Below are 26,400 nucleotides of genomic sequence, written 5' to 3'. Positions count from 1 at the left end.
CTCAACCTCCCAGTTTCAAGTAATTCTCCTGCCTCAACCTCCCAGTTTCAAGTAATTCTCCTGCCTCAACCTCCCAAAGTAGCTGAGACGACGACACCCAGCCTTTTTTTTTTTTTTTTTTTTTTTGTATTTTTTGTAGAGTTGGGGCTTTGTCATGTGCCAAGGCTGGTCTCGAATTACTGGGCTCAAGCAATCCTCCCACACTGGCCTCCCAAAAATCTGGGATTACAGGCTGAGCTATCACACCCAGCCTTCAGTTATACGTTTCAAAGAAAATAAAATAATTTCCATTATATTCATTTCTTCTTTCACTCATCTAAAGACTTATTGGGCATGTACTGTGTGCACTGGTGCTAGGTGCTGGGGATGCAGAAGTGAACAAGCCAGACAAGGTGCTGCCCTTGTGGACCTTAAATTCTATTTAGGGAAGAAATAAACAGGTAAACAAACGCCAGGTTACCTGCAGAAATGGACACACCTGGTAACAGATACACGGGAAAACACTGGCCTCAAGTGATCCGCCCCCCTCTGGTTCCCAAAGTGCTGGGGTTACTGTTCCTGGCCTCTGTCCCTGCATCTTTATGTGCCTGCAACACCAAGAGGGAGCTCTTGGCCCCTGCATTAGGGTCAGGGCCCCAGAGGCCCAGGGTCAAGGCTATGGCTGCATCCTAAGGACAAGAGGCTGCATCTGACAGGTATGGAAGAGGCTCTGCTGAGGCCTCCTTGAATTCCTGCTGGGGAAAGCAAGTGGAGGTGCTCCTTGAAGAAACAGGGGGATCCCACCGATCTCAGGGGTTCTGTTCTGGCCTGCGACCCTGGATCGTCCAGCCTGGGCCGGGATGGGGAGCAGACCTCGCCCTTCTTGGCTGGGGCTGAGGGTGAGGGTCCCGTTTCCCCAAAGGCCTAGCCTGGGGTTCCAGCCGCAAGGCCCCCTGGGCAGCGCCCAGCCTCGCCCCGCCCCGCCCCTCCAGGCCTGGCACTCGTCCTGAACCAAGATTGCGCCCTGAACCAAGATTGCGTCCTGAACCAAGATTGCCTCGGGGGCGTCACGCCACCTGCCCGTGTCTCCCGACCCGCCCTAGGGGCACCTCCTGCGCTGCTCTTAACCCCGCAGATGGTGGCCGAGCGGGAGAGCGGGAAGCATGGCCCGGAGGACTGCGGTGGCCTGGGCGGCGCTCGGGCCGCTGTTGTGGGGCTGCGCGCTGGCGCTGCAGGGCGGGATGCTGTACCCCCGGGAGAGCCCGTCGCGGCAGCGCAAGGAGCTGGACGGCCTCTGGAGCTTCCGCGCTGACTTCTCCCACAACCGACGCCGGGGCTTCGAGGAGCAGTGGTACAGGCGGCCGCTGCGGGAGGTGCGATCTGGGGGCAGGGCCGGGAGGCGCCCGGAAGCCCGGCGATGGGAGTGGGGGAGCCCGGGCCCCCCCGCAGGCTCCTTCCCCTGGGCTTCCCGGAGCTGGGAGCCCGCAGGAGGTTAAAGGTCAACGGGCTTAGGGGGCGTGGGGTTGGGGGACGTGGAAATGGGAGCACCCTGGAGGGCCGGGGTGGAGGAGGCAGGAGGAGGAGAAAAGGCTCCTGCCCAGCCCCTTCCCGAGGCGAAGGCTGAGCTTGGGCAGTGTCCTTCCTTTTAATATTTATTTTTAATTAAAAAAAATTTTTTTGAGATTGGATTTGCCCCTGTCTCCCAGGCTGGAGGGGAGTAGCGCCATCCTAACTTCTGAGCTCCAGCAGTTCTCCCGCCCCAGCTTTGCAGTTTAGCTGGGGCCACCACGCCTAGCTAAGTGAAAACACACACACACACACACACACACACACACACACACACACACACACACAAAAAACCTTATCCAGGCTCGGTGGCTCACGCCTGTTATCCCAGCACTTTGGGAGGCGGAGGCGGGTGAATCACCTGAGGCCAGGAGTTTGAGACCAGGCTGGCCAACATAACATGGTGAAACCTCGTCTCTACTAAAAATATAAAAATTAGCCGAGTGTGGTGGCTCACGCCTGTAATCCCAGCACTTTGGGAGGTCGAGGCGGGTGGATTACAAGGTAGGAGATCAAAACCATCCTGGCTAACATGGTGAAACCCCGTCTCTACTAAAAATACAAAAAAATTACCTGGGTGTTGTGGCGGGTGCCTGTAGTCCCAGCTACTAGGGATGCTGAGGCAGGAGAATGGCTTGAACTGGGGAGGCGGAGCTTGCAATGAGTCCGAGATCCCGCCACTGTACTCCAGCCTGGCAACAGAGCAGACTCTGTCTCAATAAATAAATAAATAAATAAATACTCCGGTACCCAGGCTGGTCTCAAACTCCTGGCCTCAAACCATCCTCCCACGTTGACCTCCCAAAGTGCTGATTACAGTCATGAGCCACCCAGACACTTGTCAGGCCAGAGCGACAGGCGCTGCACAGAACTGGGCCAGGGGATCGGGAGGAGGGGACAGTTTAGACATCCTGAAGTCAGCTCTGCTGAGGAGGGAAGGTCCCTTGGTTTTCATGGTTCAGATAGAGGACAGGACCTGACATCAGGCCAAGGACGCGACCCCTGTTCCTCTCCTGACTTGGATGTGGTCAGCAGAGAAGTGGGACCAGGTGAGGTCTATATCCTCTTTTTCCGACTTTGCAGCATTCAGTACAGGAGGGAGAGAGGAGGGGGCTGGGTGCCAGTGTGGGCCCCATTCAGTGTCCTAAGCAAAGTTCCCCCCTATCCCCCCAACCAGCCTTCCTCCCTGTGACAGGCAGTGGGCCATCTGCCTCTTAGTCACGGGTCTGAACCTTCTTGCCTCTGGCTGGGATGTGGCCCTGGGCTTGCTCCTGTCTCAGGAGATATTGGGCCCCACCCATTCCGAGGAGGAACTCCTGGCTCCCCTGGCCCAGGTGCACGAACTGCCCTGGCAATTGACCTGTTATCAGCAAGTTATCTGTCTGTTCCGCCAAGAGTCCTCACAATGTGTCAGGGCTTTTGCACTAAGCCTGGGACACAGCTGTGCAGCACACTGGTCCCGGATCCCTTTGGGGGCCTAGGAGCTGAGCCCAGCCCTTCTCTCCACAGTCAGGCCCCACCCTGGACATGCCGGTTCCCTCCAGCTTCAACGACATCAGCCAGGACTGGCGTCTGTGGGATTTTGTTGGCTGGGTGTGGTATGAACGGGAGGTGATCCTGCCGGAGCGATGGACCCAGGACCTGAGCACAAGAGTGGTGCTGAGGATTGGCAGTGCCCACGCCTATGCCATCGTGGTCAGTGCGGTCAGGAGCAGGCAGGGTGGGTGGGCACGGCTGTTGCACGGCATGGGACCCCCAGCTGCCACCCACAGCCTGTCTGCCAGGGTGGGATGGTGAGGTGGCCTGATCTACCCCATTGGAATGCCATTCTTCCTGTCTGGTGGGCAGGCCCCAGAGCCCCATGCTGCAGGTTATATGAGGGAGTGCCTGATAGCAGGGCCCCTCCTCATGCCCTGACCTGCCACCCCCTCCCCATGTCTCCTGTGTCTGCAGTGGGTGAATGGGGTCGACACGCTAGAGCATGAGGGGGGCTACCTCCCCTTTGAGGCCGACATCAGCAACCTGGTCCAGGTGGGGCCCCTGTCCTCCCAGCTCCGCATCACTATCGCCATCAACAACACACTCACCCCCACCACCCTGCCACCAGGGACCATCCAATACCTGACCGACACCTCCAAGTGGGTACCATCCTGCTTCCATTGCACGCACCCACCTTCCCGCCCCACCCCACGGTCTTCCTGCTAGGGACAGGGTGGCCTTTGCAGAGTGGAGGCCCTGGATCTGGGGAGGCTGGGAAGGCATGTGAGCTGAGGTCAAGGGACCTGGGGTAAGGGCCCAGCGAACCACAGCCCTCCCACCCTAGGTATCCCAAGGGTTACTTTGTCCAGAACGTATACTTTGACTTCTTCAACTACGCGGGACTGCAGCGGTCTGTGCTTCTGTACACGACACCCACCGCCTACATCGATGACATCACCGTCACCACCAGCGTGGAGCACGACAGTGGTGAGGGCTTCTGGTAGGATCCTCCCTCAGCGGGGCCCAGGGTGGCTCTGTTTGTTCCCTGTTTGGAAAGCTCTCCCAGGAAAAAGGTGCTCCCAGCATCTCTAAACCCTCACAGGTTCCCATCCACCTACAAAGCTAAATTCCAGGCTGTCTGAGTGGGCACGGGCTCCCGAAATCACCCGTGTGGTTGACCTCCCTTGGAGAAGAGGGGTCTGGCCTAACGTCACACAGCTCAGGGTGGCAGTTGTGTCCCTTCACCACTGTGCTGCTCTCACTCCAGCTCCCCTTGCTACACATCATGTTCAAGGAACAGGCAGCTTCGGGGGGCCGGGCACGGTGGCTCACACCTGTCATCCAGCACTTTGCAAGAAGGCCCTGGTAGAAGGATCACTTGAGGCCAGTAGTTCAAGATCAGCCTGAGCAACATAGCGAGGCCATCACCACAAAAAATTAAAAAATTAGCCAGGCATGGTGATGCATACCGGTAGTCCCAGCTGCTGAGGCAGGAGAATCACTTGAGCCTGGGTGCAGTGAGCTATGACCATGCCACTGCACTCTGGTCTGGGCAACAGAGGGAGACCCTGTCTTTCTTTCTCTCTCTCTCTCTCTTTTTGTTTTTTGAGATGGAGTCTCTCTCTGTCGCCAGGCTGGAGGGCAATGGTGCGATCTCAGCCCACTGCAAACTCTGCCTCCTGGGTTCAAGTGATTCTCCTGCGTCAACCCCCCGAGTAGCTGGGATTACAGGCATCCGCCACCAGGCCTGGATAATTTTTGTATTTTTTTTTAGTAGAGATGGGGTTTCTACTAAACCCTCTACTAAATCATGTTGGCCTTATTGGTCTTGAACTCCTAACCTCAGGTGATCCACCCTCCTCAACCTGCCAAAGTGCAAGGATTACAGGTGTGAGCCACCTCACCCAGCTGGGATACACCGTGTGCTTTTTTTGTTTTTGTTTTGTTTGTTTGTTTGTTTTTTGAGATGGAGTCTTGCTCTGTTGCCCAGGATGGAGTGTGGTGGCATGATTGTGGCTCAGCAACCTCTGCCTCCCGGGTTCAAGCAATTTTCCTGCCTCAGCCTTCCGAGCTGCTGGGACCTCAGGCGTGTGCCACCATGCCCAGCTAATTTTTGTATTTTTAATAGAAACAGGGTTTCACCATGTTGGCCAGGCTGGTTCGAACTCCTGACTTCTGGATCCACATGCCTCAGCCTCCCAAAACGCTGGGATTACAGGTGTGAGCCACCACACCGGGCCTGGGATATCCTGTATTTAAGAAAAATCTTTGTTTTAAGTTTTTTCTTTTTTAAAAATAGGTCTTTTTCTCTTTCTGAGATGAGGCCTTGCACTGTGGCCCAGGCTAGAGTGCAGTGGTGAGACTACTGACAGCTGTTGTGGGGCCACAGTTCTAAGTTTAAAAGAATTTAAAAGAATTTGCTGGGTGTGGTGGCTAATGCCTGTCATCCCAGCACTTTGGGAGTCCAAGGTAGGCAGATTGCTTGAGCTGCAAAGTTCGAGACCAGCCTGGGCAACATAGTGAGACCCTGTCTGAAAAAATAAATAAATAAAAAAGAATTGAAAGAAGAATCACACAGCCAAGGCGATGGAGCATAGAGCAACTTATTGCCCAGGAAAAGTATTTTGGAAGTAAAGTTTAGAATAGCCTGGGTGCAGTGGCTCATGCCTGTCATCCCAGCACTTTTGGAGGCCGAGGCGGGTGGATCACTTGAGCTCAGAAGTTCAAACCAGCCTAGCCAACATTAGCTGGGCATTGTGGTGTGAGCCTGCAATCCCGCTACTCAGGAGGTTGAGATGGGAGAATTGCTTGAACCCGGGAGGTGGAGGTTGCAGTGAGCTGAGATTGCAACACTGCACTCCAGCCTGGGTGACAGAGCGACACCCCAACTCAAAAAAAACAGTGAAGTGCAAAACACACGGTTCACCCTGAGACACAGAATTCAGGACAGGCTGCTCGTAAGGATGAGACAGCACCGATTATTACTGGGGAAACTCCCTTTCTGGGAGTCTTTCATGATGAATTCCTAAGGAACTGGGAAGAGGTGTTACTGTAAGCACATTCTGGGCTGTCCTCTGGGTGCTGCACATGCGCAGTAGCTGTACATGCGTGTTCACACGTCACGTGTCTCAACGCCGTGGCTGGCATGTCCAAAGGGCACAGTCACTTCTTGACTACCTACCCTGCCTCAAGATCATAGCTCACTGCAGCCCCGAACTCCTGGCTCAAGCAGTCCTCCCACTTCAGCCTCCCAAGTAGCTGGGGCTGCTGGGGCTGCAAGCACGCACTAGCACGCCCGGCTGATTGTTTGTGTTTTTAGGGAAGAAGTGGTTTCCCTGTGTTACCCAGGCTGGTCTTGAACTCCTGGGCTCAAGCGATCCTCCCACCTCAGCCTCCCCAAGTGTTGGGATTACAGGTGTGACCACTGTGCCTGGCCAAAAAATATCTTTTTTTCAATTAAAAAAAGTACTGGGTGCGGTGGCTCACACCTGTAATCCCAGCACTTTGGGAGGCAAGGTGGGTGGATCACCTAAGGTCAGGGGTTCTAGAGCAGCCTGGCCAGTATGGCAAAACCCCATCTCTACTAAAGATACAAAAATTCACCAAGCATGGTGGTACAAGCCTATAATCCTAGGTACTTGGGAGGCTGAGGCAGGAGAATCACCTGAACCCCAAAGGTGGAGGTTGCAGTAAGCTTCCAGCCTGGGGGACAGAGTGAGACTCCATCTCAAAAAAATAATTAAAAAATTAACTTTAAAAAAAGCAACAGAAGCAAATGGCTGCCTGGCAGCGGTGGCTACAGGGCACTCCCGTTTGTGCCACTCAGGTCGTGTCCCTCCCACAGCCCTGCTCTCTCTCGTTTCTCGCAGGGCTGGTGAATTACCAGATCTCTGTCAAGGGCAGTAACCTGTTTGAGTTGGAAGTGCGTCTTCTGGATGCAGAAAACAAACTCGTGGCGAACGGGACAGGAACCCAGGGCCAACTGAAGGTGCCGGGTGCCAGGCTCTGGTGGCCATACCTGATGCACGAACGCCCCGCCTATCTGTACTCCTTGGAGGTAATGGTGGTTTGGGGCTTGCCCAAGGGAGGTCTTTTGCCCACATCTGGTGACCTTGGCTTCAGCAGGAGCCCAGGACAGGTGAACAGGCAGCGTGGTCCTCTGAGCTTTCTGATGTTTCTCACCCTTGGTGGGAGGCCCAGTTTTTTTTGTTGTTGTTGTTTTGTTTTTGAGATGGTCTCACTCTGTCACCCCGGCTGGAGTGCAGTGGCCTGATCACAGCTTACTGCAGCCTTGAGCTCTCAGCCTGCAACAATCCTCCTACCTTGGCCTCCTGAGTAGCTGGGACTACAGGCACATGCCGCCATGCCTGGCTAATTAAAGAAAAAATTTTTGTAGGCTGGCCATGGTGGCTCATGCCTATAATCCCAGCATTTTGGGAGGCTGAGGCAGATGGATTACTTGAGGCCAGGAGTTTGAGACCAGCCTGGCCAACATAGTGAAACCCCATCTCTACTAAAAATATGACAATTTGCTGGGCATGGTGGTGCACACCTGTAATTCCAGCTACTCGGGAGGCTGAGGCAGGAGAATTGCTTGAACTCAGGAGGCAGAGGGTGCAGTGAGCTGAGATCACACCACTGCAGTCCAGCCTGGGGGACAGAGTGAGATGGTCTCAAAAAAAAAATTTTTTTTTTAATAGAGATGGGTTGCAGTCTGTCGCCAGGCTGGTCTTGAGTTCCTGGACTCAAGTGATCCTGCTGCCTTAGCCTCCAAAAGTGTGAGAACTCCCAGCATGAGCCTCCTTGTCTGGTCAAGGGGAAGGCCCCAGGGAAGGCCCCATTTTGAAGGGCACTTCCCCAGGGTCAGCCAGGGAAGGGCAGAGCCTCTGATTGCTGCATCTCTGCTTATAGGCCCAGGGGCACCTGCTGGGGTGCACGAGGGGCCTTCCTGGCAGAGGGCTCAGGCTGTTGGGGTGCTCACACCTGTGCTTTGGTTGTTGTAGGTGCGGCTGACTGCACAGACATCACTGGGGCCTGTGTCTGACTTCTACACACTCCCTGTGGGGATCCGCACTGTGAATGTCACCAAAAGCCAGTTCCTCATCAATGGGAAACCTTTCTATTTCCACGGCGTCAACAAGCATGAGGATGCGGACGTGCGTTGGGGCTCCTGGGTCCTTGTGGGGGCTGCTTCTGGTCACCCTCCACTTTCACCTTCCCTGTGTCCTGCAGTTGAGGGCAACTCAGGGCAATGAGGCAAATGGCTCCAAATGGAGAGGGGACTCGTGGGGTGGCTCTCCAGGGTCCTGGCTCTTGGAGAAAGTGCACCTTTGACAGGGACGGGTCATTCAGTTCTGTTGTCCCGTAGATCCGAGGGAAGGGCTTCGACTGGCCGCTGCTGGTGAAGGACTTCAACCTGCTTCGTTGGCTTGGTGCCAACGCCTTCCGCACCAGCCACTACCCCTATGCCGAGGAAGTGCTGCAGATGTGTGACCGCTATGGGATTGTGGTCATCGATGAGTGTCCTGGCGTGGGCCTGGAGCTGCCGTGAGTTCATGCTGTGCACCTGCTCCGCCTGCCCAGCCCGTGGGCTGCACCATGACCCTCTGTCCCTTCCCTCCTGGCCTGCAGGCAGTTCTTCAACAACGTGTCCCTGCAGAACCACATGCGGGTGATGGAGGAAGTGGTGCGCAGGGACAAGAACCACCCCGCCGTCGTGATGTGGTCTGTAGCCAATGAGCCTGCGTCCCACCTAGAATCTGCCGGCTACTACTTGAAGTGAGTGCCCCCTGCCTGCCCTCGGCTAGGTTGGGGAGGAGACCCTGGCAGGCGGCTGGCTGGGGTGGGCGTGTGCTGTTCGAGATCAGCCTCCCGTCCAGCCCAATGGGAAGGCCGTCTATACCTGGACATTCAGGGGACCAAATACCCACCCACATTGTGGTTTTCTATTTATTTATTTTTATTTTTGAGATGGAGTCTCACTGTGTTGCCTAGGCTGGAGTGCGGTGGCGTGATCTTGGCACACTACAACCTCTGCCTCCCGGGTTCAAGTGATTCTCCTGCCTTAGCCTCCCGAGTAGCTAGGATTACAGGCACCCATGAGCCACTGTGCCTGGCCTGGTTTTTTTTTTTTTTTTTTTTTTTTTTTTCGAAACAGGTTCTCACTCTGGTTGCTGAGGTTAGAGTGCAGTGGTGCAATGTTGGCTCACTGCAGCCTTGACTTCCCAGGCTCACATGATCCTCCTGCCTCAGCCTCCCAAGTAGCTGGGATTATAGATGTGTGTCATCACACTCAGCTAATTTTTGCTTTTTTTGTTTGTTTTTTGATATGGAGTCTCCCTCTGTTGCCCAGGCTGGAGTGCAGGGGCATGATCTCAGCTAACTGCAACCTCTGCCTCCTGGGTTCAAGCGATTCTCCAGCCTCAGCTTCCTGAGTAGCTGAGATTACAGGCATCGGCCACCACGCCCGCTGACTTTTGCCTTTTTTGTTGTTGTTGTTGAGATGGAGTCTCACTCTGTGGCCAGGCTGGAGTGCAGTGGTGCAATCTCAGCTCACTGCAACCTTCACCTCCCAGGTTCAAGTGATTCTCTTGCCTCAGCCTCTTGAGTAGTTGGGACTACAGGCACACGCCAACACACCCTGCTAATTTTTGTATTTTTAGTAGAGATGGCGTTTTACCATTTTGACCAGGGTGGTCTCGATCTCTGATCTCGTGATCTGCCCACCTCGGCCTCCCGAAGTGCTGGGATTACAGACGTGAGCCACCGCGCCTGGCCAACTTTTGCATTTTTCAGTAGAGACAGGGTTTCACTATGTTGGGCCAGGCTGGTCTTGGACTCCTGACCTCAGGAGATCCACTTACCTCGGTCTCCCAAGTGCTGGGATTACAGGTGGGAGCCACCGTGCCTGGCTAATTTTTGTATTTTTAGTAGAGACTGGGTTTCACCATGTTTGCCAGGCTGGCCTGGAACTCCTGGCCTCTAGTGATCCTCCTGCCTCAGCTTCCCAAAGTGCAGGGATTACAGGAGTGAACCACTGCTGGCCCCCTTTTCTTCCTTACAATCATGCAGTTCTAACTTAGTGTCCAGAGTAGGTTTTTCACTTGCGGTAGAGGCAGCAGAGGTGGTAGAAATGCTTCTTGACTCATACAGCACACCCCAATTTCATGCAGTGCTTTGGGCTGAGCCAAGTCTGCAGCAGGCAGAAGGGTCTGAGAAGTTGTCGCAGCCTGGGCCGTGGACAATTCAGAGCTCTGGCCACAGGGGTGTGCTCAGCAGGACTGAGTGGACAGGACGTTTGTTGCGAAGGGAAGGGGAAGAGTACAGGCTTCTAGGAGCAGGTGTTTGAGGCTTCCAGACACACTTCTTTGGGAGGTGGCCAGAGGAGATGCCTGTTTTCTGGGGCAGGATTTGGAGGGAGCCACCCAGGCTGGAGAGGTTCAGCCAGGCTGTCCCAAGACTTTGAAGCATCCCATCTGAGAGCCTGGCTGTTGGAGAGTGTGGGTTTGGAACTTGAGGTAGGGGGTTCTGTTCTGATCTGTGCCAGCCACAGCCTTTGGATGGGCAGAGCAATGATTGGGGAGGGCGTAAAAGAAGAAATGAACTGAGGAAGGAGGAAAACAGGCTTCAACAACAGTCTAGGCTGGGCGTGGTGGCTCACGCCTGTAATCCCAGCACTTTGGGAGGCCAAGGTGAGTGGATCACCTGAGGTCAGGAGTTTGAGACCAGCCTGGCCAACAGATATATTGAAACCCCATCTCTACTAAAAATACAAAAATTAGCCAGGCGCGTAGGTGGGCGCCTGTAATCCCAGCTACTTGGGAGACTGAGGCAGGAGAATCGCTTGAACCTGGGAGGCGGAGGTTGCAGTGAGCCTAGATCATGTCATTGCACTCCAGCCTGGGCTACAGAGTGAGATTCTGTCTCTTAAAAAAAAAAAAAAAAAAACACAAACAAACAAACAAAAAACCAGTCTACTGTGGAGGCCTTGGGTGGGTGCTGGGAGCTCTGAGCACAGATGGGTTCTTCTGTTGGGTTTTTCTTCTTTTCATCCCTACTGGTTAACTCTACTCAGCATCAGGGCCATTTCTTCTTCTTCTTCTTTTTATTTTGAGACAGAGTTTTGCTCTTGTTGCCCAGGCTGGAGTGCAATGGTGCCATCTTGGCTCACGGCAACTTCTGCCTTCCAGGTTCAAGCAATTCTCCTGCCTCAGCCTCCCGAGTAGCTGGGATTACAGGCATGTGCCACTATGCCCGGCTAATTTTGTATTTTTAGTAGAGACAGGGTTTCTCCATGTTGGTCAGGCTGGTCTCAAACTCCCGACCTCAGGTGATCCGCCCCCCTCAGCCTCCCAAAGTGCTGGGATTATAGGTGTGAGCCACTGCGCCTGGCCTGCGGGCCGTTTTTTCTAAGAGGCTGTCCCTGACTCTCCAGTCCAAGTTATGTTTATTGTCTAGCAGAGCCCAATTTCTGCCACCACTTGTCACTTCCATTTGAAACATTTCTTTCATTGTTTGTTTTTCAGAGTCAGGGTCTCGCTGTTCCCCAGGCTGGAGTGCAGTGGTGCAGTCACGGCTCATTGCCACCTCGGCCTCCTGGGCTTAAGCGATCCTCCCCACTCAGCCTCCCAAATACCTGGGACCACAGGCGTGCACCGCCATGCCAGGCTAAGTTTAAATTTTTTTTTTCACAAGATGGAGTCTTGCTCTGTTGCCCAGGCTGGAGAGCAGTGGTGTGATTTCGGCTCACTACAACCTCTACCTCCTGGGTTCAAGCAATTCTCCTGCTTCATGTGTAGCTGGCATTACAGGTGCGTGCCACCATGTCTGGCTAGTTTTTTTTTTTGTATTTTTTGTAGAGATGAAATTCCATCATGTTGGCCAGGCTGGTCTGAAACTCTTGATCTCATGATCCATCTGCCTCAACCTCCCAAAGTCCTGGGGGGATTACAGTCATGAGCCACCATGCCCGCCCCTAATTTTTAAATTTGTTGTAGAAACAAGGTCTTGCTATGTTGCCCAGGATGGTCTTGAAATGCTGGTCTCTAGTAAGCCTCCAAAGTGCTGGGATTCTAGGCGTGAGCCACCATGCCCAGCTCTTACACCATTTCTCTGTGCATACGTCTCCACTCCCACTGCCCAGGACCTGTGGACTTAGATTTGATCACTGCTGAGCACCTCGCACCCAGCCCCATGCCTACTTTCCAGGGAGTGCCCCTGTTTGCTTGATGCATTAATAAATACCCCACCCAATTCTGCACCCATCCACTCCTGTGTTCAAGAGCTGTTTCAGGGAGTCAACCTCATTTTTAGCAGTGTTCAGCCCAGTGGCCTCGGCTCTGTGTACCTGGAAGGGTGGCTACTCTTCTGGGAGGATAGGATTCAGAGACAGGGGGAGAAAGAGTGATGTTAGAGAGCTCGGTCTAGGACTAGAGGAACATGTGCCCTTACTTAAAATACATCTCCAGTTAGGGAAGAAAGCAGCAGCTCCATGCTTTTTTGTTTTTTGTTTTCTTTGTTTTTGTTTGTTTGTTTTGAGACAGGGTCTTGCTCTGTGGACCAGGCTGGAGTGCAGTGGCGCGATCTCAGCTCACTGCAACCTCCACCTCCTGGGTTCCAGTGATTCTTGTACTTCAGCCTCCCAAGTAGCTGGGGTTACAGACACGCGCCACCATGCCCGGCTAATTTTTGTATTTGTAGTAGAGAAGGGGTTTCACCATGTTGGCCAGGCTGATCTTGAACTCCTGACCTCAGGTGGTCCACCTGCCTCGGCCTCCCAAACTGCTGGGATTACGGGTGTGAGCCATCTTGCCTGGCCCCTGTTGTGTTCTGGCGGGGGAAGATGGGACAGAGAGGATGGGAGGGTGTCTGAGCCCTTGGACTGACAGAACCCGTGTCTTCTGCCTTTTGTGGACAGGATGGTGATCGCTCACACCAAAGCTTTGGACCCCTCCCGGCCTGTGACCTTTGTGACCAGATCCAACTATGCAGCAGACAAGGGGGTGAGCCTGGGGGCCCCCGTCCCACTTCTCCCTGACTTTGCCTAGGCTCGTCCTGAAACCTGCTCATTGGAACATCTGGAAAGAACCATGCGCTGCCAGTCTGGGTTTTTTTTCATTTTGTTTTTTACTTAAAATTATAGAGACAGGGTCTTGCCATGTTGCCCAGGCTGGTCTCGAACTCCTGGGCTCAAGCGATCCTCCTGCCTCAGCCTCCCAAAGGGCTGGGGTTACAGGTGTGGGCCACTGTGCCCAGCCACATCCAGTCTGTTTTCACAGATGGTCTTTGGGTTAATGAGAATTCTCTCCCTGCTTACTGGCCAGGCAGTGCGGCTTTCTCAATCCAGTGAGGCTGGGCATAGGGAGATGGGATTTGTTTGCTCAGTTTGGACTCAGCGTTTTTTGCACTTCAATGTAATAGACTCATAAAACATCAAAGGTTTAAGGGAACTTAGAGTTCATCTGGTCCACGCCTGGCTGATGAGAATCTCTAGGGGAAGTTTTTATGAAATGCCAGATCTCTACATTCTTAGATCCTGATTTAGTAACTCCAAGGTTGGAACCTAAGTTTTCCTTTTTCTTGTGTAGAGGCAAGGTCTTACTCTGTTGCCCTGGCTGGAGTGCAGTGGTGTGATCACAGCTCACTGCAGTCTTGAATTCCTGAGCCCAAGTGATCCTCCTGCCTCAGCCTCCAGAGTCTCTGGGACTCCAGGTTTTCACCACCATGCCTGCCTAATTTTACATTTTTTTTGTAGAGGTGGGATCTCTCTATGTTGCCCAGGCTGGTCTCAAACTCTTGAGCTCAAGTGATCTCCTGCCTTGGCCTCCCAAAGTGCTGGGATTACAGGGACGAGCCACAGGGCCTGGCTGACATTAACATTCTTTTTTTTTTTTTGAGATGGAGTCTTGCTCTGTTGCCCAGGCTTGAGTGAAATGGCGCAATCTCAGCTCACTGCAACCTCCTCCTGCCGGGTTCAAGCAATTCTGCCTCAGCCTCCTGAGTAGATGGGATTACAGTGGACAACACCACACCTGGCTAATTTTTGTATTTTTTAGTAGAGATGGGGTTTTGCCATGTTAGCCAGGCTGATCTCAAACTCCTGACCTCAGGATCCAACACCTCGGCCTCCCAAAGTGCTGGGATTACAGGTGTGAACCACCGCACCCAGCCAGCATTTTTGCTAGAAAGAAGTGTGTTCAGGACACATTAGAAACTAGCCAGTTGGACACAGAAGCCTCTGCTGCTCAGCCGTGAGCACTGCTTTGCTGAAGCTGGGGGTGGTCCTACTCAGTCTTCCCTGCCCTGCTCCTAGGATGGACTCTTGCAAGGCTTCTACAGCCCACAGTGCTGCCTCGTGAAAGCTGCCTCAAGATTCTCTGTGACAGCCGGGCATGGTGGCTTACGTCTATCATCGCAGCACTTTGGGAGGCTGAGGCAGGCAGATCACTTGAGGTCAGGAGTTCAAGACCAGCCCAGCCAACTGGTGAAACCTCGTTTCTACCAAAAATACAAAAAACTAGCCAGGCGTGGTGGTGCGCACCTGTAATCCTAGCTACTCGGGAGGCTGAGGCACAAGAAGCACCTGATCACGGGAGGCAGAGGTTGCAGTGAGCTGAGATCGCACCACTAACATTCTAGCTTGGGCGACAGAGCGAGACTATGTCTCCAAAATAAAACAAAAGATTCTCTGTGAGAATGACTTCATCGGCCCCTCGGGTGGGAACGCTTCTCCAGGGCAAGGTGAGGGGAAGCCCAGTGATGGGAGTGCTGCCTGGAGAGGACACAGTTCTAGTGGCGCGGGCCCTGGGCTTTGGCTGAGGACTGTGCGTTGGCAGCTGCTGTGCCTCTCACAGCCCTTCCCAGCTGCGCATGTCGTGAGCATCAACGTGGAGTGACAGGCCTGCCTCCTTTGGGCCACTATGTGACCATGTTTCCTGCCTATGGAGCAGGGTAATTTCAGGATCTAAATTGGTGTACTTGCATGTTCTCAGCCCCAGGAGACAGCTCTTCCCGTTCTAGGTGTTTTTTTTGTTTGTTTTGTTTTTGTTTTTAGTAGAAATGGGGACTTGTGATGTTGCCCAGGCTGGTCTCGAACTCCTGGGATCAAGCGATCCTCCCACCTTGGCCTCCCAATGTGCGGGAATTACAGGCATGAGCCACCGTGCCCTGCTAATTTTCTTACTACTATTTTTTGTAGAGCTGGGGTCTTGCTGTGTTGCCCAGGCTGGTCTCGAACTCCTGGCCTCAAGCCATCCTCCTGCCTCAGCATCCCAGAGTGCTGGGATTACATCCCCTTCTTACCTTCTCTGTCAGAGAAGCCCCCACAGTGTGTGAGTGCTGAGTCATGCTGTCTTCTGGGTGCTGAACGGTCTCTGCCGCTCTGGTCCCAGGCTCCGTATGTGGACGTGATCTGTGTGAACAGCTACTACTCTTGGTATAATGACTTCGGGCACCTGGAGTTGATTCAGCGGCAGCTTACCACCCAGTTTGAGAACTGGTATAAGACGTATCAGAAGCCCATTATTCAGAGCGAGTATGGAGCGGAAGCGATTGTTGGGTTTCACCAGGTAAGCGGTGTTGAGCTTTCTGTTTGTGTGTTCTCTCGAGGCAGAGATGTCACTCACCTCCCCCGGCCTGCCCTGTGCCCACTGCACTGCTCCCCTCACTTCAGCTTTGGGCTCTCCTCCCTCTGCCCTGCCCACGTTCTCTCCTGCCAGCAGCCAGGCCTTGCCCCCCTTTGCTTGGTCCTCAGAGGTGGCCTCCTTACCGGCTTTGTTTCCAGACAGCCTCCTATCACCTGTGCCCAAGTAGTCTTTCTAGCAAATCCAGATTTTTATTTGTTTTTGAGACTGGGTCTCTCTGTCACTAAGGCTAGAGTGTGGTGGTGCAGTCACTGCTCACTGCAGCCTTAACCTCCTGGGCTCAAGTGATCCTCCCACCTCAGCCTCCTGAGTAGCTGGGACCATAGGCACATGCCAACATGCCTGGCTAATTTTTTTTACTTTTGTAGAGACGGGGTCTTGCTGTGTTGCCCAGGCTGGTTTTGATTCCTGGGCTCAAGTGATCTCCTGCCTCAGCCTCCCAAAGGGCTGAGATTACAGGTGTGAGCCTCTGCGCCAGCCACAGGTGACAATTTTGGGAGTCCTGTCATCGGCTCCCCCAGGCCCACAGGACAAAGCCCTAAACCCTGGTCAGGACACTCAGTGTCCTCTGCTCTCTCCTGGGTTTTCATCCTCTTCTCCCCTCACTCCCGGCCACTGATCTGTTTCCACTGCCCTCGTTTGCTCTCTCGCTCTTGCTTGAGCTGTTTCTTCTACCTGGAATTCCCATGTTGGCAACATAATCACCAACTAAAGGATCCTTTTTTTCATCTTTATTGTTTTAGAGATAGGGTCTTGCTGTGTTGTCTGGGCTGGTCTCGAACTCCTGGACTCAATTGATCTTCCCACCTTGGCCTCCAAAAGTGCTGGGATTATAGGCGTGATCCACTGCGTTAACCTTTTCCTTTTTTTTTTTTTTTTTTTTTTTTGAGACGGAGTCTTGCTCTGTCGCCCAGGCTGGAGCGCAGTGACCAGATCTCGGCTCACTGCAAGCTCCGCCTCCCGGGTTCCCGCCATTCTCCTGCCTCAGCCTCCCGAGTAGCTGGGACTACAGGCGCCCGCCACCTCGCCCGGCTAGTTTTTTGTATTTTTTAGTAGAGACGGGGTTTCACCGTGTTAGCCAGGATGGTCTCGATCTCCTGACCTTGTGATCCGCCCGTCTCGGCCTCCCAAAGTGCTGGGATTACAGGCTTGAGCCACCGCGCCGGGCCTCCTTTTTTTTTTCTTTTTTTTTTTTTTTTTGCAGGGTCTTGTTGTGTTGCTCAGGCTGGGATGCAGTGGTGCCATCATAGCTCACTACAGCCTTGAACTCCTGGGCTGAAGCGATTCCCCTGCCTCAGCCTCCTGAGTAGCTGGGACTACAGGAATCACCACAATGGGCAGCCTATTTTTAATTTTTTTTGTAAAGATGGACTCTCACTATCAGGCTGGTCTGGAACTCCTGGCCTCATGTGATTCTCCTGCCTTGGACTCCCAAAGTACTGGGAATCCAGGCATAAGCCACCATGCCCAGCCTGTCCCCATGTTTTTAATCCATCTCATTTTTTTGTCCTCCTCACCAAAGATATGTTGGTTTGTCTTGTGAGGTTATTTTTTTCATGTGGATTCCTGAACCCCGTCCAGCCCCTCGTACCCTCCCCAGCCAGCTCACACTTGTTTGTCACAGCTCCTGGGACTCCCGTTGACACACAGGGACTAGCCACCCACAGTGGACTGTGCTGTTTTGTTTGCTCCCTTAAATTTATCATGCTTATAGAATGCCATGCTCATCCTTTTAGAAAAGGTAAACAGCTCTGAATTTTTTTTTTTTTTTTTTTTGACATAGTTAACTGTTGTCGCCCAGGCTGGAGTGCGGTGGTGCAATCTTGGCTCACATACCTCCACCTCCTAGGTTCAAGTGATCCTCGTGCCTCAGCCTCCCGAGTAGCTGGGATTACAGGCATGCACCACCATGCCTACCTAATTTTGTATTTTCAGTAGAGATGATGTTTCACCATGTTGGTCAGGCTGGTCTTGAACTCCTGACCTCAAGTGATCCACCCGCCTTGGCCTCCCAAAGTGCTGGGATTACAGGCATGAGCCACCATGCCAAGTCCCAGCTCTAAACTCTTAAGAAACTCTTGAGAGGGTCTAGGTCAGTGCTGATAGAACCTCTGCAGTGCTGGGCCTGGTGGCTCGCACCTGGAATGCTAGCACTTTGGGAGGCCAAGGTCAGAGGATCTCTTGAACCCAGGAGTTTGAGACCAGTCTGCGTAACACAGACCCCATCTCTACAAAAAATTTAAAATTAGTTGGGCATGGTTGTGAGTGCTTGTAGTTCAAGCTGCTTGGGAGGCTGAGGTGGGAAGATTGAGCCCAGTAGGTCGAGGCAGCCATGATTGCACCACTGTACTCCCACCTGGGTGACAGAGTGAGACCTTGTTTCAAAACAACAACAACAACAAAAAACTCTTGCAATGATGGAAATGTTCTACATTTGCACTGTCTGAAATGGTACACACTAGCTACACATGGCTATTGAAGTCTTGATATATGACTAGGATAACTGAATTGATTTAGTTTAAAAGAATTTTTTTTGAGACAGCCTTACTCTGTTGCCCAGGCTGGAGTGCAGTGACATAGTCACAGCTCACTGCTCACCCTCCTGAGCTCAAGCGATCCTCCCTCCTTAGCCCCCAAAGTAGCTGGAACCACAGGCGTGCGCCACCACGCCTGGCTAATATTTAGGCTTTTTGTAGAGACTGGGTCTCACTGTGTTGCCTAGACTAGTCTTGAACTCCGGGCTCAAGTGATCCTCCTGCCTCGACCTCCAAAAGTGCTGAGATTAGAGACCTGAGCTACCATGCCCAGCCTGGTTTAGTTTAGTTTAATTTAATTTAATTAATATACATATATATATTAGAGACAAGGTCTCACTGTGTCACCTAAGCTGGAGTGCAGTGGTGTGAACACAGCTCACTGCCACTTCGATCTCCAGGGCTCAAGCAGTCCTCCCACCTCAGCCTCCCAAGTAGCTGAGACCACAGATGTGTGCCACCAGGCTTGGCTAATTTTTGTATTTTTCATAGAGATGGGGTCTTGATGTGTTGCCCAGGCTGGTCTTGAACTCCTGGGCTCAAGCAGTCCGCCTACCTCAGCTTCCCAAAGTGCTGGGATGACAGGTATGAACCACTGCAACTGACCCAAAGGCATATTTTTACCGGTAGTGTAGGTTAGCTTTAAGATTGTACCAGCAGATAGAGGCAGAAAAGTAATGTAAAGTGAGTATCAAATTACATTCATAAATAAAGCAGTTGCTCATTAAGGTTATCTTTTTCTTTAAACCTCCTTTTTTATTCTGGGTTACATCATTCCCTGGCTGTCTTTAACCCAGCATCAGTGAGTCCTGCAGTCACTATAGCCCCCTGCGAGGACAGATATTTTGGTCACCATCAAGTGGATCTTTATTTTTATCTAACTTTACAATTCTGCCAGTTCTGACTCTTATTCTCTTTGCGTTGAATGCCAGGACCCGCCTCTGATGTTCACTGAAGAGTACCAGAAGAGTCTGCTAGAGCAGTACCATGTGGTTCTGGATCAAAAACGCAGAAAGTACGTGGTTGGAGAGCTCATCTGGAATTTTGCCGATTTCATGACTGAACAGTGTAAGTGGCAGTTTGGCTCATGGGATAAGGTACCCACCCTTATTTTTTCAGGTTGCCTTGCCAATGCTGGCCATTTCGATTGTAAGAATATTGGAAACAGTGGGGAAGCTGGTTTAATCCATGTAGGTTGCGTTGAGAATTTCGTAGGAAAAGTAAGTTGTGCTTAGGAAGCAGGAAAGCAGTCAGGCCCCCGCCTCCTCCCAAATGTGGTCAAAAAGCAGACAGGAGAGTCAGCTATGGTGAGATGGAAATGGCTAGCTTACCTTGTTCTTGTCTATTTCATAGCCAAGGAAGAAGGAAAAACGGGACCTCATTATGGATTTACTTTTGGGAAACACTCATTATTCCATAGTAGGGTACAAAGCCTGAGAAGCTTAAGGTATTTCAGGCTGTTGTACATTACTCACTTGCAAAAGTGAATACAGGTGAGTTTCAACGCATCTTGAATGAGGCAGCATTTAAAAGTCTTTAGGCTGGGCATGGTGGCTTATGCCTATAATCCCAAAACTTTGGGAGGCCAAGCTGGGAGGATCGCTTGAGACCAGGAGTTCAAAACCAGCCTGTTCAGCATAGCAAGACCCCATCTCTACAAAAACAAATTAGCTAGGCGTGGTGGTGTGTGCCTGTAGTCCCAGCTGCTTGGGAAGCTAAGGCAGGCGGATCACCTGAGCACAGGAGTTGGAGGCTGCAGTGAGCTGTGATTGCACCACTGCGCGAGAGCCTGGGCAACAGAGCGAGACCTGCCTTTAAAAAACAAAATTGGTCTTCAAAGAGAATAAGATCTGTGTTCTCACATGGGGACAGATGAGGGGCTGCCATGTTCGCAATGAATGTGTCCCATTTCTTCTTAGTTTATGGACTTACTGTAAACTCAGGATGGCAGTTTGGTGGGTTGGAGAAGGATATGGTAATGGTGGGAATTATATTACTTACAGGGGAAGACAGGCCTTTGAAAGGTTAAAGCTTAAAAGTGAGAGTGGAAAAGGGATGAATGAATGAACAAGATGAGGTGAGAAGGAAGAGGGAAAGGGAAAAGGAGAACAGGAAGCTCTCCTCTGCGTGGCACCTGCAATAAATGGTTTCTGGGGACATCCGTGATGGCAGTTTTGTGGAGAGGCGTGAGGCTTTATGCGATAAGAAATGGTCTGCGGGCTGGGCGCGGTGGCTCACGCCTGTAATCCCAGCACTTTGAGAGGCCGAGGTGGGCAGATCACCTGAAGTCAGGAGTTTGAGACCAGCCTGGCCAATATGGAGAAACCCCGTCTCTACTAAAAATACAAAATTAACCAGGCGTGGTGGCGCATGCCTGTAGTACCAGTCACTTGGGAGACTGAGGCATGAGAATCGATTGAATCTGGGAGACGGAAGTTGCAATGAGCTAAGATCACACCCTGTACTCCAGCTTGGATGATAGAGTGAGACTTCTTTTTTTTTTTTTTTTTGAGATGTAGTTTTGCTCTTGTTTCCCAGGCTGGAGTGCAGTGGCGCTATCTCAGCTCACTGCAACCTCCACCTCCCGGGTTCAAGCAATTCTCCTGCCTCAGCCTCCCAATTAACTGGCATTATAGGCATGCGCCACCACACCCGGCTAATTTTGTATTTTTAGTAGAGACGGGGTTTCTCCATGTTGGACAGGCTGTGCTTGAACTCCCAACCTCAGGTGATCCACCCGCCTCGGCCTCCCAAAGTGGTAGGATTACAGGCATGAGCCACCATGGTGGGCTGAGACTCGGTCTTAAAAAGAATAAAATGAGCTGCATCACGATGGGCAAGTCACGTAAGCCTAGCATAAGCCTGTCCAGTGGGGATAATGCCGCCACCTTGTGGGTGTTGTAAGGGCTGCATTTGACAAAGAACTTGGCGGTGCCTGTGTTCACTCATGGAAGAAACAGTCTTGAACCTTTTGGTGGGGAAGGCCTCCTTTCCATTTAACATTTCCATTTACTGGTGGTCTCACCGGGGACGGAGAGTGTCCTGAGAGCACAGTCCTGATAGCTCGATGCCAGCTGTGCTCCCCTCCAGGCTCAGCTCAGGCCTAATGATCACCGGTGGTGGGTGCTGCCATGCTGGACGTTGGCCCCAGAAGGCTTTGAGCTCCACCAGTAGGTCCCACATAGGCACCTGTGGTTGGTCAGGACCCTGGCTCCCACTCGGCGCTATCTCTTCAGAAAGGCCCAAGTGTTTTGAAGGGTAACTGTCCCAGATACCCCCAGCTCTCTGCCGACCCAGTTACCAGACAGCTGGGTACCCAGCATGTAAACCTTATTTTGCAATTAAAAGATAAACTTTTGGTGTTTTTTTTTTTTGGGCGGGGGGGGAAGGAGTCTCACTCTGTCGCCCAGGCTGGAGTGCAGTCACAATCTCAGCTCACTGCAACCTCTGCCTCCTGGGTTCAAGCAATTCTCCTGCCTCAACCTCCTGAGTAGCTGGGACTACAGGTGCCCACCAGCATGCCCGGATAATTTTTGTATTTTTAGTAGAAACCAGGTTTCACCATATTGTCCAGGCTTGTCTTGAACTCCTGACCTTGTGATCCAACTGCCTTGGCCTCCCAAAGTGCTGGGATTATGGGCATGAGCCAATGCGCCTGGCCTGTTTTTTGTATTTTTAGTAGAGATGGGGTTTCCTCATGTTGGACAGGCTGGTCTCGACCTCCTGACCTCAGGTGATCCACCTGCCTCAGCCTCCCAAAGCGCTGGGATTACAGGCATGAGCCACCACACCCAGCCACTGTTTTGGGTATTTCCCCTAACAGAGTAGAAAATGAGGAATTAACACACCAGGGAACCCGGGTGTTTGAGCAGAGCAGTGGTATTTAAATATTTCAACCCATAAATTGTCACTTCACAGCAAGCATCCTGAAACTATAAGAGGACATTTGGCTGAACATGGTGGCTCGTGCTTATAATCCCAGCACTTTGGGGAGGCTGAGGAGGGCAGATTGCTTGAGCCCAGTAGTTTGAGACCAGCCTGGGAAACATAATGAGATCTTGTCTTTACTTAAAAAAAAAAAATTAGCCGGGCATGGTAGTGCTTGAGAGGCTGAGGCGGAGGATTGCCTGAGCCCAGGAGGTTGAGGCCACAGGGAGCTATGATTGTGTCTCCGCATTCCAGCCTGGGGGACAGTGAGATCATCTCAAAAAAAAAAAACAAGACATTTCTATGTGGTGCCTACCTTGGCTCCAGTGTGGTTCTAACTTGACCCATCAGAAGTCATCTGAGTCGCTTTGTGTCTTTTTTGTTTTGTTTTGTTTTTTTTAGCACCGCTGAGAGTGCTGGGGAATAAAAAGGGGGTCTTCACTCGGCAGAGACAACCAAAAAGTGCAGCGTTCCTTTTGCGAGAGAGATACTGGAAGATTGCCAATGAAACCAGGTATCCCTACTCAATAGCCAAGTCACAGTGTTTGGAAAACAGCCCGTTTACTTGAGCAAGACTGACACCACCTGTGTGTCCCTTCCTCCCCGAGTCAGGGTGACCTACAGCAGCAGAACAAGTGCCTCTTGGACTGTTCATGGCAGACCAGAACATTTCTGGCCTGGGTTTTATGGTCATCTGTGCTAGCAGGGAACACAAGGTGGAAATAAAAGATTTTCTAGTATGGAAATAAAGAGTTGGCATGAAAGTGGCTACTGAAAAGCATCTGAAATCATTGCTGTGCGTCGCGCTCTTTTCAGAGCCTTAACTATGTGTGGACTTTGGAGAAACTGCTGCTCCAACACCCCCACCATGTTCAGAGCAGCTGGTTCCGGAGGGCATCTGCAGAAATAGCCCCATGGTCCTAGGGCCGCCGTGTTTGTGTAGCAAACCGGGCCAGCCTCAACAGGGAGTGAGTAGAAGACTTTCACAGCTGCCGTTCGACTCCTCAGACGAGCTAAAGTCCCACATGTACCAACAAATTCATAGAAACGCTGTCATGCTGCAGCACTTAGCAGGGTCTGTGAGCCAGTTTCCACATAGTTAAGCTGGCAGTGTCTGAACTGGAAGGTTAGAGGTAACTGGTTCTCCCAGGACATCGTTCTGACCTCAGCCATAGGGTCTTGACAGAAATGGGCAGATGAGTGTAAACGCCCATTGGCTTTATCATAACGGATGCCACTGAGTGTGACAAGACCTCCTTAAACAACTCTGCCTACAAATCAGCATTCCATGGCTTTACACCCCGAAATGACGCCACCTACCCCCTCCCAGAGCACAGTCTTTCCTTAAGGAATCTCTCCTCCCTCTCTTCACGGGCTCCGGTAAGGCAAGGATGGTGCATCAGTTCTGATTTGAAGTATATGCTTTGAAAAAATATAATATATATATACACACACACATAAAACATCTATAATATATAAATATATAATATATAAACTATATAAACATATATTATATAATATATAAAATATATTACTATATGTAATATGTACTATATATAAAATATTATATATAATATATACTATATATAAAATATATTGGCCATGTTGGCCAGGATGGTCTCCCACTCCTAACCTCAGGTGATCCACCCACCTCGGCCTCCCAAAGTCCTGGGATTACAGGCATGGGCCGCCATGCCCAGCCAAATGCCGTTTTATAGCTCCAATATATATTATATATATATACTATATATAATATAATATATAAAAACCTGCTGCAAAATAAACTGAATGGAAAAGGGGCTTGAGACTGTCAGGGCAGAGTCTGTCGGGCGTCAGTCCTGCTTGGGCTGCAGCTGCCACTTCCAGGCCTCGTTCAAGTAAACTAGTCATTTGTAGTTGATAATGAGAAGAAGGAAGTTCAGCACGTACGTGACGACGCAGATGATGCAGAACTCCTTCAGCACAAAGTACAGAATGTAGGCCAGGTACAGGGACCCCACGACCGACATGATGGAGGACGTCATGAGGATCAAAGCCGCCACCGCGCTTGCTGTCATGCCTGTAAGAGAAGAGACGCGGGCTCAATCAGGCCTTGGCGCTGCAGAGAGGCTTTCTGAGTGACAAGGACTAACACTGTGTGACTTGCTGCGGTGTTTGAATACTGATCTTCCTGCCAAACTCTGAAAATTGAGAACAGAATACTGGTTTGTTTCTTTAAAATTATACAGGTTGACTCTAGCAAAATGCCAGTTTTTTTACTTTTTTTTTTTTTTTTTTTGAGACAGAGTCTCACTGTATCGCCCAGGCTGGAGTATAATGGCACAATCTCAACTCATGCAACCCTCTCCTCTTTGAGTTTAAGCAATTCTCCTGCCTCAGCCTCCAAAGTAGCCAGGATTACAGGCACGTGCCACCATGCCTGGCTAATTTTTTATTTTCAGTAGAGACGGGCTTTCACCATGTTGGTCAGGTTGGTCTCCAACTCCTAACTTCAGGTGATCCTCCTGCCTCAGCCTCCCAAAGTTCTAGGATTACAGGCGTGGGCCACCATGCCTGGCCAAATACCAGTTTTATAGCTGCAATGTTTTTGATTTCTCAGTCTTTCAGGTGAAATATTACTAATTTCACAAACTAACCTAGTTGAAAATATGCACACAAAGCAAATATGCAGTCTCACAATCACATTAAGCAATGAAGCTGACTTGTAACATCAACAGCCCCGAGACACCAAATGAATAAAGGGACGTGAGGACCGCAGCCTTTTTCTTCCGAGCTGCACACATTTGGTGAGAACCTTCTCTGGTTTTCACTACAGCCTCCCCATCTGTGGAAAGTAAAATTTGCTTTTCCATGTTTAGATTAGATTGATTAAAAATCCACAATGAGAGGTGAGGTGGATAAGGGAAACCATATTTAGCTCGTTGGCTCCATGTGGGTCAAAACTGATCAAGAAAAATGGTGGACATGTGTGCTAACCCCAGGTTCTCAATACAAAAAGGCACCTAAAACCATGCACGGTCACTCATGCCTGTAATCCTAGCACTTTGGGAGGCTGAGGCAGGGAGATCATTTGAGGTCAGGAGTTTGAGACCAACCTGGCCAACATGGTGAAACCCTGTCTCTACTAAAACATACCAAAAAAAAAAAAAAAAAAAAGGTGGGCATGGTATTGTACACTTGTAATCCCAGCTACAAGGGAGGCTGAGGCATGAGAATTACTTGAACCCAGGAGGCGGAGGTTGCAGTGAGCTGAGATTGTGCCACTGCACTCCAGCCTGAGGGACAGAATGAGACTCTGTCTCAAAAAAAAAAAAAAAAAAAAAAAAAAAAAAAGGTGGAGGGCGCCAGGTGCAGTGGCTCAAGCCTGTAATCCCAGCACTTTGGGAGGCTGAGGCGGGCAGATCACAAGGTCAGGAGATCGAGACCATCCTGGCTAACATGGTGAAACCCTGTCTCTACTAAAAATACAACAATATTAGCCAGGCGTGGTGGTGGGCACCTGTAGTCCCAGCTACTCAGGAGGCTGAGCCAGGAGAATGGTGTGAACCCAGGAGGCTGACCTTGCAGTGAGCCCAGATCACACCACTGCACTCCAGCCTGGGCCACCGAGCGAGACTCTGTCTCAACAACAACAACAAAAAATAATAATAATAAAAGGAAAAAAAGCACCTGAATTCTGGACTCTATCTTCACATGTATTGTTTTTAGTTTCCTGTGGCCAACAGTATGGAGAATATGTGCATTTATTTTCAAGGACAGAGAAGGCAGAGCATGTTAAACGGCCCTCCTACCCAATGACTCATGGATAAGGATAACAGAAACAGGAACAAAATAACAGATGGGAGCAGGTTTAAAGAAGTCAATTAAAGAGCCGAAATCCCGGTGCCTGTTGGCAAAAAGAAAAGCAACAAGAAGACGCCTATGGGCTGGCTGGGCTGGCTCGGCCACAGCCACGGGACTAGATGCTTTCATAGGGCACTTCAAGACTAAGGTGCTGCTGAATTACTGCAGGGACTAGCAAATCTGGCCAGCTACCTGCTTTAGTAAATAAAGTTTTATTGGCACTCAGCCATGCTCATTCATTTATGTAATGTCTGTGACTGCTTTCAAGCTAGAAGACAGAGTTGAATGGCTGCAGCAACTGGCAAAGTCAATTTTCTGCCAGGCCCTTTACTGAAAAAGTTTGCTGACTTCACCTATGCTAAACAACTAACATTTCAAAATTAATGCGGTCACAATTTTATCTAAGAAAGTTAATTTCAAAATGAGATGGG

At 51.2% G+C, this 26,400-nt stretch overlaps 1 protein-coding gene across 4 annotated transcripts; it reads left to right on the top strand.

Moving 5' to 3' along the window:
* The first annotated feature begins 902 nt into the window (after positions 1-902).
* On the top strand, positions 903-22,893 carry LOC105466315 (beta-glucuronidase). Of its 4 annotated transcripts, none has more exons than XM_071095289.1 (12): positions 903-1,352; positions 3,055-3,240; positions 3,499-3,683; positions 3,869-4,011; positions 6,894-7,081; positions 8,028-8,180; positions 8,393-8,571; positions 8,656-8,802; positions 12,941-13,025; positions 15,414-15,590; positions 19,132-19,267; positions 22,529-22,893. In XM_071095289.1, exons 1-12 carry the CDS (start codon positions 1,143-1,145, stop codon positions 22,693-22,695), a joined length of 1,956 nt encoding a protein of 651 aa, XP_070951390.1. In that variant the 5' UTR covers positions 903-1,142; the 3' UTR covers positions 22,696-22,893. The 4 variants fall into 4 exon arrangements, with proteins under 4 accessions (XP_070951390.1, XP_070951392.1, XP_070951391.1 ...); XM_071095290.1 differs by lacking the exon at positions 903-1,352 and adding an exon at positions 2,312-2,594; XM_071095291.1 differs by lacking the exon at positions 3,499-3,683 and having other exon boundaries at positions 954-1,352.
* The last annotated feature ends 3,507 nt before the right edge of the window (positions 22,894-26,400 follow it).

Source organism: Macaca nemestrina, chromosome 4 (genome assembly GCF_043159975.1).
Source record: "Macaca nemestrina isolate mMacNem1 chromosome 4, mMacNem.hap1, whole genome shotgun sequence".
Classification (NCBI taxonomy): domain Eukaryota; kingdom Metazoa; phylum Chordata; class Mammalia; order Primates; family Cercopithecidae; genus Macaca; species Macaca nemestrina.
The sequence above is the reverse complement of the archived record's forward strand: the minus strand, read 5'-3'. Positions and strand labels throughout refer to the sequence as shown.

What these genes read in the sequence shown, in the direction of transcription:
- LOC105466315 (XM_071095289.1), top strand. Translation starts at nt 1,143, where the DNA reads ATGGCCCGGAGGACTGCGGTGGCCTGGGCGGCGCTCGGGCCGCTGTTG. An exon ending in CCCACGCCTATGCCATCGTG is followed by an intron (nt 3,241 to 3,498) that starts GTCAGTGCGGTC and finishes CTGTGTCTGCAG; the next exon opens with TGGGTGAATGGGGTCGACAC. An exon ending in ACTATGCAGCAGACAAGGGG is followed by an intron (nt 13,026 to 15,413) that starts GTGAGCCTGGGG and finishes CTCTGGTCCCAG; the next exon opens with GCTCCGTATGTGGACGTGAT.